Below are 15834 nucleotides of genomic sequence, written 5' to 3'. Positions count from 1 at the left end.
ATCCCAAAAGTTCTACCCATGCACTTCCTGCCGGCACCGACCCTAAGAACAAGACACACATTTCCTTGTGCCCTCTTCTCCCCTGCCAGAAATCTCCAGTGCTTTCTTATTGCGATATATTCAATCTAACCCTAGTTTCCAGCGCCCTCTTTCGTGACTTTAGTTTTGTGTGGTAGCTGTCATGGGTAGCTTTGGAACCAAAACCCTGGGGCTGAACCCCACGTCCAGCTGGTAGGTGGGTTCAATTACCTTTATCGTTACTTAATCTTTGTTAACCTCAGTTTGCTCATTGTTAAAACAAGGTTTATTTGCTACTATCTACTTTAAAGAGGAGATTTTGAAAATTAAATTAGACAATCTACGTGAAATGCTTTTCATTTCACAGATATGCAATACACGTTGGGTCATTCCTGTCTTTCTATGCTGTCTCCCACTTGTCCCCACCATGAATCATCTGATCCAGGGTTGACTGGCACCCACCCCTTTCTTTGAGAAATGACACACTGAGTTTGCCCTTTGCGTATGTTCTGTCTACCCATCCCAGGCTTCATGTCTTTGCCTTAGTCACTCTCTGGATGCCCAGTATCCAGATCTTCTGCTTGTGTTTTGTTAATTCTTTCTAGATAGGAGCCATAGTGAAATTTCCTTTTCCCAGCCTCTCACTTTTGCCTGCACATGACCTTTTGCTGATTTACGTTGCTTTTGCTGTTTTACTTTATCCAGTCTTCTAAATGACACACTTGAATTAGGCAGATTCTTTATGTTTGTTGTTTTGTTCGCTTGCGACTCCCTAGTGCCCGTTTGATGCCAGGCATGTAGCTGACTCTCAGCAGAGAGCTGCCGGACAAATTGCCTGCCTGCAACTTTGCAGCCTGCAGCGTGCTCGGTGGAAAGATGGGCGTGGCGTTGAGTCTGTGCTGGACACAGTCCTGTATGCAGGGACACCCTTTCCATCCTTTTTTCCAAACCCCAAGAGGTGTGTGGTGTGTGGACTGAACAAGAAAATTCCTTCTTGCCTCCTTCCTGTCGCGGTGCCCCAGCTTTGCTTCCTGTCCTGATGCCAGTCTCGGGAAGAGGAGAGCTGTTCTCTTTGCTCTGTTGGAAGGTGTGATGAGCATTTTATGGAACATTCCTTTTTTTTTTTTTTTTTTCCTCACTTGTCAGCTGTGCCTCTCTCAAAGTGGACCTTTCCTATTAAAATTGGACACCCGCTAGTCATATATTCCTAAGCTCTTCCTGTGTGTGTTAAATTAGATATGGTGACATTTCTGGGGACACCCTGCAGTTTGTGTACCATTTAATAGATATGTAAATAGCTGTTCTGTGTCGGGAGTTGTTTTAAATGTTGGAGAAAGAAAGATAAATAGCATGTGGGCCCCGCTTTATAGTTGCTTGCAGTTCAGTTAAGGAGAAAATATATAAACAATTAAGAATATACACGTAAAAGGGATTTGGTTACTTTTACTTAAAAGTTTTCAAAGGGAATGTACAGTTTGAACCTTATTTTAATTGTTTAACATGACTGTGTCCTTTGAAAGCCAGTATTTTTGAAAGCCATGAGAATTTTTCTATTTGATGTGTCCCTTTGCTATATTTCAACCCTGTTAGGTTAATCAACCTCCCAGATTGATAATTTTGAAATTTAGGCCAATGCTTTAAAAATACAATTATGTGCTTTCTGTTTTTTAGGTGACTGCTTAGGTGACATCTGATGAAATTAGTGAATAAGTAAATCAGCTATGTCTTACACTCCGGGTGTTGGTGGTGACCCTGCCCTACTGGCCCAGCGTATCTCTTCCAATATCCAGAAGATCACACAATGTTGTAAGTAGAAGTTTAAGTTGACGTCACTGTTTTTAATTCTTAAAATTGGGTTCATAACAGGACAACTCCAGTGACTGAGAGCAGGAACAGATTTTAGAAGGTTAGAACTCTTAAAATGAAAAAAAAAAAAAAAGAAAAAAGAAAAAGGCCAGAACTCTTTAGAGTGAATACAAAAGACAATTATATTAGAAGAGATAACACTTAATTGCATTTTTCTGTAGAGTGCCAGGCACATAATACACTATTTCATTAATGAAATAAAACTTTAAAAGGATAGATATTTGGGGGACCTGGATGGCTCAGTTGGTTAAGTCTCCTTTTTTTTTTATGTTTATTTTTGAAAAGAGAGAGAGAGAGAGAGAGAGAGAGAGAGAGAGAAAATGAATGGGGGAGGGGCAGAGAGAAACAAAGACAGAATCCAAAGCAGGCTCCAGGCTCTGAGCTGTCAGCACAGAGCCTGACACAGGGCTCGAACCCACAAGCCATGAGATCGTGACCTGAGCTGAAGTTGGGTGCCCAACTGATCGAGCCATCCAGGTACCCCCGTCCTACTCTTGATTGCAGCTTAGATCATAATCTCATGGTTTGTGGGATCAAGCCCCTTGTTGGGCTCTGTGCTGACAGTGCGGAGCCTGCTTGGAATTCTCTGTCTCTCTCTCCCTCTCAAAATAAATAAAAATAAACTTAAAAAAAAAAAAAAGGATAGAGACTTACATTTGCTTTAAAACCATCTGGTTCTAGATGAGACTAAAGAGACTTGTTGACTAAATTCCCTAGGTTTGGAATTGGGGAGCCCTACAAAGAGTTTACGTTTACTTAAAACAGGGAAAGGGAAAGGGAATATACATAGTCTAAAGGACCGTGCCCTTAAGGAGCAGGGATTAACTGATGAGGGGACGTTTTAATCCATTGAGGCAGATCTAGAAGATAACTCAGGGTTCCCACAAACAACTGTGCTACACCTATCAAACACAATGCTACTAGACTAAGCCCATGTAGCATTTTATTGGAAATTATTACTCCTTGAAAGATCACTGTAGCAGATTTGAGCCTATAGTTTTTGTGTTTTTTTTGTTTCACATTTGTTTCTGAATCATAGCTAATCACATGAGGACTATTCTAGTCACCTTGTAGTGGTCAGTATTCTGGCCCTTTGGGCATTAACCAAACTCTCTTTTGGAGTGTGTTAATACAGTGTTATTCTTTAGCTTAAAGTTTACTGCTCTCTTTACCAGAATGTGTTAACACACTGTGAAAATACAGAATGTTTTCAGATGACCAAACCATGTGTTCTTATCTAATCATTAACTTCCCAGAAGTTACTACTCTACCCAAGTGATTTCAGTGAAATGTCAGCATGTTTTGGAGGCCAAAGGATTAAAAGGATTAGATTATGGCACTAGAAAAGTGCTGTTGTGCACAGCGATATGATATAAAAGCCAAAGAAAATAAGAATTTTTCTCTTTGTTAGAAATAGTGCTGGTCTGCAGCACCTGGGTGGCTCATTCAGTTAAGCGTCCGACTTTTGATTTTGGCTCAGGTCATGATCTCGTGGCTGTGAGATCAAGCCCCATGTCGGGCTCTAAGCTAAGCATGGAGCCTGCTTGGGATTCTCTCTCTGTCTCTGTCTCTCTCTCTCTCTGTGCCCCTCCCCTCCTTTCTTTCTCTCTCGCTCAAAATAAATAAATGACGTTAGAAAAATATACATATTGCTGGTTTGCCTCAGGCTAATGTGTGTAAATTAAGAGAGATTGTCATTTTAATTTACATGTGTGGAAAAGTCAGGACCTTTATGCAAGAAAGGAGGCCAGGAGGCCTTACTCCAGAGGACAGTGCAGGTCTTCTGTGCTGGGAAAGATAAATGCATTAGGAATTCTAGGAAGAGGAGGAAGAGTGACTGTAGGCTCTGAGATTATAGAGGCAGTAAGCACCTAGTGGTATGAAAGATACACGGATTGGAGATTATTTGTGAGCTTGAACTGGTAGGAGGTAAGAGTTCACTTAAGTCATGTTCCCGAGAAAGAGATCGATTGATCTGCTAGATGGGAAGTGATAAATTGAACAAGAGTTGCATACTCCTGGCATAATTGATAGCTAAGTATGTGACTGCACTGTGATTCAGGGCAGCTTTGGAGTGTGGGGGAGGGTGGTGGTGAGACCCACAACTCTGCCTTGTGGAGAGGGGCCAAGAAGCCTGGGACCGTTTGGCCGTGAGAAGCCACAGTCCCCACCTTCAGCTACTGAGGCACGGTCTTGTGTAAAATACAAGAAATGCATGCTGCGTGATCATGAAGGCCTTTGCAAAGGAACAAAGCAACAGTAGCCAGACGTCAGCTCTAGGAGGAATAGGGCTTTTGAATAATCCTGGTTATTCAGGGATGGAATGGCTACCCTCAGGAGGAGCGACCAGCACATAGTGGTCAGATACTATTTCTCAGGTCTGGTGTTGAGAGGTTTAAACACTGGAGTAATGGTTCCAACTGAGTGACTTGTAATTATGATATTCTGCCTTCATTCAGCAAATAATTTATTGAGCACCTACTACTGGCCAGTCATTGTACCAGACCCTTGGGAATCCAGCAGTAAGCAAAGTCCACAAGGCCCTTTTCTCATGTGGGTCATAGTGTAAGAAAAAGCAGAGGGTTAAAAAAAACATTAATGGGTTGATGGGGGGTGGGAGGGAGGGCAGGGTGGGAGGGAGGGCAGGGTGGGTGATGGGTATTGAGGAGGGCACCTTTTGGGATGAGCACTGGGTGTTGTATGGAAACCAATTTGACAGTAAATTTCATATATTAAAAAATAAAATAAAAAAATTAAAAAAAAAAAAAAAAAAAAAAACATTAATGAACAATATGGTTTCCTGTGATGAAAATGAGCATGCTGTGAGAGCAGGTGACTGTGGGGAAGCTGCCATAGCTGAGCTTGTCCTCTGAGGGAGTGAGAATGAGAAGGCGCTGGTAGTGAGAAGATACAGGACAAGAGCATTTAGATGGAGCCAGGGAGCTGGCAGTAAACTCCTGAAGCAGTCCACAGCTTGGGCTGTTCAGAAAATAGGAAAGAGAAGTCCATTGTGGCTGGAACACAGCAACCTGAGGCAGGAGTGGCTAGAGAGGAGATCAGAGAGGAGACTGAGCAGGCCACCCAGAGCCTCAGAGGCCGTCTGGGGAGTTTAGCTTTCATTCTAAGAAGGAAGACACACAGTCATATTGCTTTGGCTGCTGCCTCTTAGAAAATAGACTTTGGAGAATTGGGGGTGGGGACACGATGGCCATCTCTGGGTCTGATGAGGGAGGTGTTGGCTTGTACCAGGGTGGTGGCAGTGGGGACAGAGAACTGATGGATATTCTTTGGAGGCAGAGCCAGCAAGATTTGCTGCTGAGTGTGGGTGGATAAGAGTGAAAGAGGGTAGTCCAGGGTGACTGCATGGCTTTTGTGTTAAGCAACCAAGTGGATAGTGGTGAGTATATACTGAGGTGAGAAGGACTACAGTTCGGAAATGGGGAGAATTTTGTTTTGGCTACGTGAAGTTCGAGATGTCTTTTAAACATCTAAGGGGAGATGCCAGACATCTAGTTTAGATACATGAATTTGGAGATCAGAATGATATCGGAGTACAAATGGTATTTGAAACTGTAGGTCTAAAATAATCACAAAGGAGTAAGAGAAGAGAGCTGGAGCATTAAAAAATGTAGAAGCCTGGAAGGGAGGGAGAAAGGGTGAAGAATCAGAGTGACCAGTGAGGTAAGAAGAAAATCAGGATATGGTGGATTTCCAGAAATCAAAAAAAAAAAAAAAAAATGTTTCAAGACTGAGAGAGGCATCATCTGTGTCTAATGCTGCCAAGAGACTAAAAATTTTAGCACTGAATTTGATGAGGCAAACTGGTGACTTTGAAGAGAATGGTCCTCTGTTCGTGTTCTGAATGTAAATGAAAAAAAAAAAAAAGAGGGAGAAGGACTGACCCTTTTTCAATTAAAGAGACTTCCTAGAATCCTACTCACCTCAGCTTGTGTTATTGATCAGAGTTTAGATACAGTCACATAGCTACACCTAGCTGCTAGGAAGCTGGATTACAGTGTGCTCACTAAAATTAGGTCTTGTTCCATTTAAGAAGGGAAAAACCAGTATTTAGTGGGCAACTGGCAGATTCCACCATGGAAGTAGAAAGAGGGCCAAAGAAGTGGTTGCATTTTTCCACCACGAAAGAGAGAATCCAGTGAGAGTATAATTGCAAAAGAAAGGTCTCTGAAGGCGAGAGGGAGAGGGAAACAGATCGCCAGTGTTCAGTTTGCCTGTCGTCCACTGTACAAGTCCAGGCAGAGTGTGGGGTGGACGGTAAGTGTGGTGGGCAAAGAAGGGAGAGTTCCTGTCCGAGTGAGCTGTTCTTAAATGAAATAGGAGGCAGAGGTATCAGACAGGGGGTGGGATGGAAGGCTGTTGGACCTTTATGGAAAGAAGAGAAAGTGATGAGTTGTAGTTTTGACAGTTGAGAGGATTGACATACCACAGAGGTAACGAAGGGTTGTTGGGCAGGTTGAGTACTCATTTGAGACTTGGGGTCTTGAATTTAGCGAAAACAATCATCACTATGTATTGTTTCTAATTCTGAGATTCACTGTCTGAATGAAGGGAAATTTAGATTAGGTAGAGTTAGTTATTGGTAAAGATCTAACCTACCAGCCAGTGCACATCACCGATAAGGACTATGAAGAAATCACGTGGAAGTGAAAGGCAGAAGTGTGAAATTTCAGTTCATTTTTTTCCCATCTGGCAATGCTAATAATACCGTGATCAAATAAGATGGTACTTTGCACCACATTTAGGTGTTTCTCTTTACATCTGTGTCTTGTAAATTTGTGTCAGTACAAATTCTCTACTTGTAAAAAAGAAATCTCTGGAGAATATACTGCAAGAAGGGTAATACCCTTGTCGTTGGAATATGTGCATCTGTTCAACCAGAGCTAAAGTCTTCATAAACACTTCGGTGGGGAAAGTTTATTTTCATATTAATTTTGATTAAGATCAGTGAAAAATTATAAAATATGAACTTGTATAGTTGAGTTTATAACAAAAAAAATAGCAGTCAAAAATTTTTGATTCTTGGAGGGATCTAAGAATAACATATATTAAGATTAGAATTTTTTTTAACTAGTGTATTCTGACAGGTCTCTTTTGCAAAGAGTAGAATAGATGAAATACGATGTTTTTAAGCTTTTTTTTTTTTTTTTTTTTTGCCTTAAGGTAGTTTTTGTTCAAAATAATCTGTAGTCTTATCAATTTGCTTGGCTAGTAAAGTATTTAAACCATATTACCATAATTTAATTTATATTAAACAACATATATAAATATGGTAAATACTTAAATATAAAATATATTAGAAATAGATTACATTAAAATAACAATTTTTTGAGAATGAGTAATAGGTATAACAAACTAGAATTTTATTAGGGATTTGTGGAGTATTTAAAATAAGAAAAAAAAAATTCTTTTTGTCTTAATGAAACTATTTGAAAATCTTCCTGAATATGGAATTTTATTGATAGATCATATGTAAGACAACGGGTTTGGGGGGAAGGTAGAAGCAGTGAGGAAAGTTATTTGGATCCCAATGTGATCTTGATTAAGAAAATATTTTTATCCTATGAGAGAAGGTGTTCTGTTGACTCTGTCACAGAGTCAGCTAGGTATTTGTGCCCCAGCTGCTCCATCCTTTGCCTGTGGCATAGACAATGCTCCTTCGATGGCCCTACCATGACATCCAGTCTTTCTCAACCCAGCGCTCCAGGCAACCATTCCCAGTAGACTGGAGTTGGCATGTAAATAAACAGTTTGTTATCCCAGGTCTAGAAGATCATCGTGCATCAAAGAAATGCTTAGATTAAACTCTCAGCTTTGGATTGAGACGTTGACAAGTAACATTTTTATTAGTAGTATCTGGAAATGAGGTATACACCCATGTACCCTTTATCACCTGTGTATTTTTTTTTTTTTTTTTTGAAGCAAACTCCTACCAGCGATGCATAGTACAAGGATAAGCAAGCCTTTGTGGGTTGCAATGGCTGAGTCTCTTATATAAGGTAAACCAGAGTAGGATAGTTTCCCTGGGGCCATTAATCCTTGCACAAACAAACAATATAGACAAGTGTATTCAGAACACACAGAAATAACTCATGTTTTTGAAAGAAGCAGAATAAATATATTGAAAACCATCACATAATTAAAGACTTTTTTTTATCTTTAAAAAATAGAACTATAATGCATAGAGTAGTGCACCAACTATTAGGGTATAGCTCCATGAATCATCTGTTACAATACCACACATGCAAGTACAACATTACCAGCCCCCTGAAGCCCTTCTCACGTGTCACCCACTCCATACTCTAAGAAGATAACTTCGAACATCACTGATTAATATTGCCAGTTTCTTCACTTTAATAGAGTCAAGTGTTATGTTTTATGTTGGACTTCTTTCTCCCATTCTGTTTAAGCAGTTCATCCATGGTATTACATGTAGCTATAGGTCATTTGTTTTCATTGTTATATAGCATTCCATATCCAAACAGACCATAGTCTATTCTTTCTACTGTTCATGGACATTTGGAGTGTCTGGATTTTTTATTTGTCTTTATTTTTTGCTATTATGAACAATGCTGAACATTCTTACGTGTTCTTTTGTCTCATGTGTGTACCTAAGAGTTGGGTTGCTGAGTTATAGGGTATGTATGTGTTTACCTATGGTAGTTACATAAAGTAGTTGTACCAGGTAATACTCCCACCAGCTAGTGTATCAGAATTCATTTTGCTCCAAATCCTTGCCAACATTTGACATTTACAGTCTTAACTTTTACCCATTCTAGCCATAGTTCTGTCTCATTTTGATTTATATTGCAATTCCCTGATTAGAATCAGACTTTTCAGAATGTCACTGAGTTAGGAAAATGAATGAGACAGTAGGAAAGGTTTCTAATTGAGTAAGCTCTATGTGAGTGCATGCACATTTCCTGAAATTGGATCCCAATGCCAGTGTGACCTTGAGTAAGCTCTTTCACTTTCCAGGACATGATTTTCTTATATATATTTTCTGTGGGCTGGCTTATGGCCTCTCTTGACATTTAATAGGCTACAACTCTAACCAACGCTTTAAAGAATCTTGAAAGCTCTTCTAACATATGCAGGATTATTCTCTTTGTTATTAAGAGACACATTGCCATATCTGGATCCATAACACATACTTTTAAAATTCCATAGGGGCACCTGGGTGGCTCAGTCGGTTGAGCGTCCGTCTTCGGCTCAGGTCATGATCTCGCGGTCTGTGAGTTCAAGTCCCGCGTCGGGCTCTGTGCTGACAGCTCAGAGCCTGGAGCCTGCTTCGGATTCTGTGTCTCCCTCTCTCTCTGACCCTCCCCCATTCATGCTCTGTCTCTCTCTATCTCTCTCTCTCTCTCTCTCTGTGTCAAAAATTAATAAACATTAAAAAAATTAAAAAAAAAATAAATAAAATTCCATAATTGAAATAGCCTTGCCAAGACTAGCTAGAGTTCCACTAAGACTTACATATTACTTGTAAGAATTAGAAGATGGGAGAGTTGTAGTCACAAGGGATTCTGGTATGAATCGTGTCTATATTAATTAAGGTATGAATTCAAAGAAATTGATAAATAGAATATATCGGCAGCTGACCATGAAACATAGCCATTGAAATAAAATTTTCACCAGCGGTAATGAGAATTCTGACATTTGAGTATTTTTTAAAAAGAATAATCTGAAAGAGAGTCTAAAAGTTAAGCCTGTGGAAAATGAACAAATTGGATCTATTGGTAACATAAAATATACCGAGTCGAATTTTATGAGTACAGGAGTTTTCTGCTAAAATATGCATAATATGTCATATGTACATGTGTGTTCATTCCAGAAGATTTGGGAAAGCAGAAACTTCTAGGGAGGTGTAAAATGTGTGACCTTAAACCCATGTCGTGAAGGTTAAGGGAAGATGACTGGAAATGTTTATGTTGAATCTTCATTGTTTCATTTTTTATCATTTATCTCCTATTGATTAGTTCTACACAGACTGTGTAGAGTTGCAAAAATATTATTGGTTTTCTTTGTGTTGTACTTAGCTCTCATTCTCTGTGGGTACTTTGCTTATTTATTAAAAAGAATCAGTGCTTGGCTCTTGTCCTCATAAGGTTCTTAGGATTTGAGATGACATATAAAGTCTGTATAAATGCGTGAGTCCTTTGGTTACTTTTGAGAGCGAACACAGCTATTTTGATTCGAGTCTAGTGAAAGAGGCACTTGTTTTTGCATCTAACACATGACTGCACAGAAGGGAAACTAGTATCATCAACTTCTCTTTTTTGGTGCCTGGGCACACTTGTCTTTACAAAAGACCTCAGTCCTGAGGAGTTAACAAATTTACTGGAACTGTGGATTTACCCAGGAATTGGGGATGTTCCTTTTTTTTTTCTTTTTTTTTTCTGGGGTGGTCTGTTGGTGGCTATTGGTGGATGGGAAGGTAGTTTATAGAGGAGGAGTTGAAACCTCATTCTCTCTCCCTCTCTCTCCTCCCTTTTCCCTCCCTCCGACCCTCTCCTAACTTGCTACTTGACATATCTACTTTTAACATCATACATCTGAAAATGTTTGGTTGGATTTTTTTTTTCCCCTTGAGGAGAAAAACTTTAGTAGCTTTGATTTCATTGTTGTAATTTTCTTCATGCCTAAGGTGTTGACACAGAATAGAGAACTAGGTGTGGAAATTAATGTCTTATCCAAGAGAATTTTCAGAGTGACAACTTTTCTTTTCTCTGGTGGCTTTTCCTACATGACAACATGAGTGCTGTTTATGACTGAATGTGAATCTAATGGCTACAGAAGTATTTACACATAGATTCTTTCTTTTCTTTTTTTTTTTTTAATGAAAATGAGGTCACTGTATGCTTATTTTATTTGCTGCTTACGTTTTTGTCTATTATGGCCAAATAATTTTCCATTATATGAGTGTGCCGTGCATCATTTAACCAAACCTGTGTTAATGGACATTTTATCCTAAGATTACATATTTAAATGTTGGAGAACTTACCATATATGCTTCTTCCACACGTGAATCCTTCTGAGGTCTATATAGATAAAGTGTGATGCTGATTAAATTCTCATGTATCTTTCCGCACCCATCTTATTAAAAACATTATAATATTCTTTTTTTTTAAACTCTAAATATAGTCAATATGCCTAGTAATTGTTTATTACAGAGTAGCCTCTGTTTTATTAAAATTCAAGTTTGTGATGGGTTGTGTAGCAACCTCTCACCTGCCTTGTGGTACAGCCGTCTGTGCATTTAGTTAGCTCAGTGTTGGTGTGGGAGCTGGATAGCAGATGTAGGCCAGGTGGTTTAGTTTTGGTTTCCTGCAATAGCTTTGACACTTCTTGTCCTCATCTCTTGGACTCTTTTTTGTCATTTCTCTACCAATTACTGAGCAGTATTTTCCATTAAAGAGTAATTGCCTTTTATACTCTTCTAGACTTTTTTCCAAAGCTGTTATTAATCGATTTGCCTATTCATTTATTTGGAAGAACCTAAAAGTCTTACGAAACAGTGTTCTGTAAGTCTTGGTACATTTATTTTTCCCAGTCTTTCTTCTTGTTGGAGTGTCATTCATTATCTTAGTCATTATTTGAAGAAACCATTGTTGCAGGAGCGTGTTACTGATTACTGAGTATGGCCATCTACTTCTCTGGGGTAGTTTGGTCTTTATCCCACTTAAAGTCCAAGAGAATGCCCACAGACAATAAGATTCCCTCCTAGCCTGTGGACTATTATTTTCTCATTGAGGACTGTGAAAGCTTTTAGCTAAAAAATCCAACTGAGCCCTGCTTATTTGTGAATACACAGAGCTGTTGTGCTGTTGAAGCTTGGGAGGAGAGCTGGGCAGGATGGCCCAAGTGATTTTAGTTGTATACTATTGCCTGTACACCCTGCTTTGTTCAAAAATCTCTAGAAGGTATGTAGGTTAATATCTTTTAACCACGGGCATACCTGTGGAGATACTGGGGATTTGGTTGCAGACCAATAAAGTAAGTTAAATTTCCATATCCCAGTGCATATCAAGTTATATTTATACTATCCTATAGCCTATTAAATGTACAATATCTAAAGAAACGATGTACATGCTTTGACTAAAAAAATGCTTTATTGTTAACCATACTGACCATCACCTGAGCTTTCAGGGAGTCAGAATCTTTTTGCTGGAAGAGGGACTTGCCTCAAAGTTGATGCCTGCTGACTGAGCAGTGGTGGTTGCTGGAGGTTAGGGTGCCAGTGGCAATTTTTTAAAATAAGATGACAGTGAAGCTTAGTGCGTCACTCGACCCTCCCCTTCACGAACGGTTTGTCTGTAGCGTGCAATGCTGTTTCGTGGCATTTACCTATAGTAGACCTTCTTTAAAATTGGGAGTCAGCACTCTCCAACCCTGCTGCTACTTTATCAACTAAGTGTATGTAATATTCTAGATCCTCTGCTGTCATTTCAACCGTCTTCACAGCATCTTCACCAGGAGTAGATTCCATCTCAAGAAACCACCTTCTTTGCTCATCCATAAGGAGCAACTCCTTTTATATTCAAGTTTGACCATAAGATTGCAGCAACTTGGTCCCATCTTCAGGCTCCACTTCTAATTCTAGTTCTCTTGCTGTTTCCACCACACCTTCAGTTACTTCCTCCACTGGTCTTGAATCTTTCACAGTCACTCACAAGGGTTGGAATTGACTTCTTCCAAACCCCTGTGAATACTGATGTTTTGACCTCTTCCCATGAATCACAGATATTCTTCATGGCATCTAGAATGGTGAATCCTTTCCAGAGGTTTTCAATTTACTTTGCCCATATCCATCAGAGAAATTGCTATCTGTGGCAGCCATAGCCTTATGAAATGCGTTTCTTAAATAATAAGACTTGAAAGTTGACATGACTCCTTGATCCATGGGCTACAGAATGGATGTTGTGTTAGCAGCAACGAAAACAACAGTAATCTCATTGTAATCTCCATCAGAGCTCTTGGGTGACCAGGCACATTTGTCAATGAGCAGTAATATTTTGGAAGGAATCTTTTTTCTGAGCAGTAGGTCTCAACAGTGGGCTTAAAATATTCAGTAAACCTTGTTGTAAACAAATGTGCTGTCATCTAGGTTTTGTTGTTCATCTATAGAACACAGGAAGAGTAGATTTAGCATAGTTCTTAAGGGCACTAGGATTCTTGGAATGGTGAATGAGCACTGGCTTCAACTGAAAGTCACCAGCTACCTTAGCCTCTAACAAGAGAGGCAGCCTGTCCTTTGGAGCTTTGAAGCCAGGCAGGGACTTCTCTCTAGCTCTGAAAGTCCTAGATGGCATCTTCTTCCAATATAAGACTGTTTCATCTTACATGAAAAATCTGTTGTTTAGTTTAGCCACCTTCATTAACTATCTTAGGTAGATCTGGATCTGGAGAAAGGATGTTGTAGTAGGGGATAACAAGTACAAGGGCCCTGAGGTGGGAGCAGAACTGGGGTGTTAGGGGAGTGGAAAGGAGGCCAGTGTGCACAGAGCTCAGAGGGAAGAATAGGAGCTGGGGTGGGGTTGGGTGAGGCCTTGCAGGCCATTGTAAAGACTCAGGCTTTTATTTCAGGTAGAACAACATTTTTAGCATTTGAATGAATGGAATGCGGAAACATAGGAGAATTTTATCATATAGTCAGCATCACACTTTATTTGATCTAGATAAAACTCAAAAGGATTCATGCAGCCTAAATTTTAAGTTCCCCACCTTTTTTTTTTTTTTTTTTAAGTTTATTTATTTTGAGAGAGAACTCAAGTGGGGAATTAGCAGAGAGAGGGAGAGAGAATCCCTAGCAGGCTCCACAGCACCAGCTCAGAGACTGATGTGGGGCTCAAACCCACGAACCATAAGGTCACGACCTGAGCCAAAGTCTGGTGCTTAACCAGCTGAGCCACCCAGGCACCCCAAGTTCCCCAACATTTAAACACACAGTCTTAGGATAAAATGTCTGTTAACAGAGGTTTGCTTTAATGCTGCACGACACATTTGTATAATAGGGGAGACACGGTTTCGGGCTCTACTAGAGTTCTGGATTTGTCAAGCGGTTAAGATAAATGGAGAGAGGGGCTGGAGGAGGATATATGCAAGAGAGTGAATAAGATGACTGACCATGGGGTTGAAGTTGGGCCAGGAGGCAAGTGAAGACATGGGAGGATGGGGAGGACACTGGCAAAGTGGTAGGACCAAAGGATGGAAGGTCCTGGTGGGGCAGAGGCTTGTTGTTAGAGCCAGGGTACCAGTGGGAGTGAGCAGGACGTACAGGAGGTGGTGGTTTGTAAATAGTGTGCATGACAGTAAGATTACAGAAGCGTTACAGTTACTGGTAGTGAGCCAGCATTCCATGTGATCTTGGAGTGTGTGCCTAAGGTAGAATGGGGGACAAGGTCTTGGGGTGGGGCATGCAAAGCACTGAGCCAGGGTGGCGGAAGGATCATCAACGTGTATGCTGAAATCATGGAGAACTGAGGCAGGAGTCTAGAGTGACCATGAGCCAGGAGCTAAAACCATGGGCCAGTGAGGTGGCACGGCCGAAGAACAGTTATTACAGCTGTAATGGGGAGTGGGGACAGGGTCTGTGTGTCCATTCTGTCTCAGGCTCCTTCTCATTTAGTCTTGCCTTCTGAACTTGCCTTTCTCTTTGAGTTCCTCAAGTTTCTGTTTTACCAGTGCCTGGTACCTAGCCATTTCATCTACTTCATCTAGTTGGGATCTAACTTTAAAATTGCAGTGGCCTCATTGAGTTATTTTGGGCTATAATTTTCACCCCAGCTAGGTTGTGGCAGCCTTTTTTCCTGCTGTGTTTTCTTTAAAGGGAGTTTTGCTGTTCTTTTCCGCAATTGTTATGGTCTTTTTGTGTGATTGCTGTATCTGTTCTTTTCCTCTTACTCAACAGAATGAATTTGGTTTTCCAAGGGGGGGTCCTGTGAAGGGAGAGGGAGCCGAGACCCTCTGCTCAAGGGCTCATTACTGTCTGCCATGCCCTGAGGCACCGTTTCTTTCCCCCTCTGCCTCTTGAAACCTCCTCTTGTGTGACAGGTCCTCCCCCTCCAGCTCTGATGCCCCCCCCCCCCCCATCACCATGGTGGCCCCACAACACACAGCTACCTTTTTGTAAAGCATCTGCCTGCTCTTCGGGAAAGAACTTTCAGAGGTCAGCAGCCTGCGGCCTCTAGCAGGGCCCAGGCTCCTCCTCCTTCCTCCGCCAGGAGGGTGTCTGGTTCCTTCTCAGCCCTGTTCCTGGTCCCACTCAGAATGTGAGCGTACTTTTCTGGAAGTGGGTACTTGTTGGTGACATCTTGGAGCTCTGCCTCCTTTATTCCTTAGGGATCCCACTCATGTGGCTTCCCACTCAGGATCTGCTCTTTTCTGTTGCTTTGGGCCACATGGATATATTTTTGAGAAGTTTTTGTTGTCCTCATTTCTCTGAAAACAAAACTTTTGTGGGTTTCCTCCCCCCCCCCCCCTTTTGTTCTCTGTAGCTTCGGAAGGGAAGAAGAGGGAAGATTCAGGAACAGACTTATACCATGTCCCGTTTTCAATCCATCTTAGCAACATCTGAGTAGCAATGTCTTGGCAAATGGATCAGAAATTAGGAGTGAGGTAACAGTTCAGAAATCACTGCCATACAAACTGGAGGTGAATTCATGACATGGCTAACAACACTGGGCTGCTTTTGGAGCAGAAGGAGAATTAATGGGCCATTTGGTGGATGACCGAAAGGCAGCTTGTCGAAAAGGAGGGTCAGGAAGGCTGGAGAGCTGGAGTACGAGTAGGGCTTGGCCACTGGCGAGTCCTTGCCTGGGTTTGCTGCTTACACAAATCACCTTCTCAAGGGACCACACGCGCCTCCGGGCTTTCCTTCCTTCTGATTCTAGGCTCCCTCAGAGTAGGTAAGCTGAGCAGATCCATGTGATA

At 41.0% G+C, this 15834-nt stretch overlaps 1 protein-coding gene across 1 annotated transcript in view; it reads left to right on the top strand.

Moving 5' to 3' along the window:
- The window catches only part of STX7 (syntaxin 7), a 41876-nt gene that overhangs the window by 5096 nt on the left and 20946 nt on the right, over positions 1-15834 (top strand). The window contains exon 2 of the mRNA XM_007078620.3: positions 1690-1824. Within this exon, the coding sequence (XP_007078682.2) occupies positions 1740-1824 (85 nt within the window). The 5' untranslated portion in view covers positions 1690-1739. The remainder of the gene's footprint in view (positions 1-1689; positions 1825-15834) is intronic.

This window comes from Panthera tigris, chromosome B2 (assembly GCF_018350195.1).
Source record: "Panthera tigris isolate Pti1 chromosome B2, P.tigris_Pti1_mat1.1, whole genome shotgun sequence".
In the NCBI taxonomy this organism is placed as follows: domain Eukaryota; kingdom Metazoa; phylum Chordata; class Mammalia; order Carnivora; family Felidae; genus Panthera; species Panthera tigris.
This window is presented reverse-complemented; position numbering and strand designations above follow the sequence as displayed.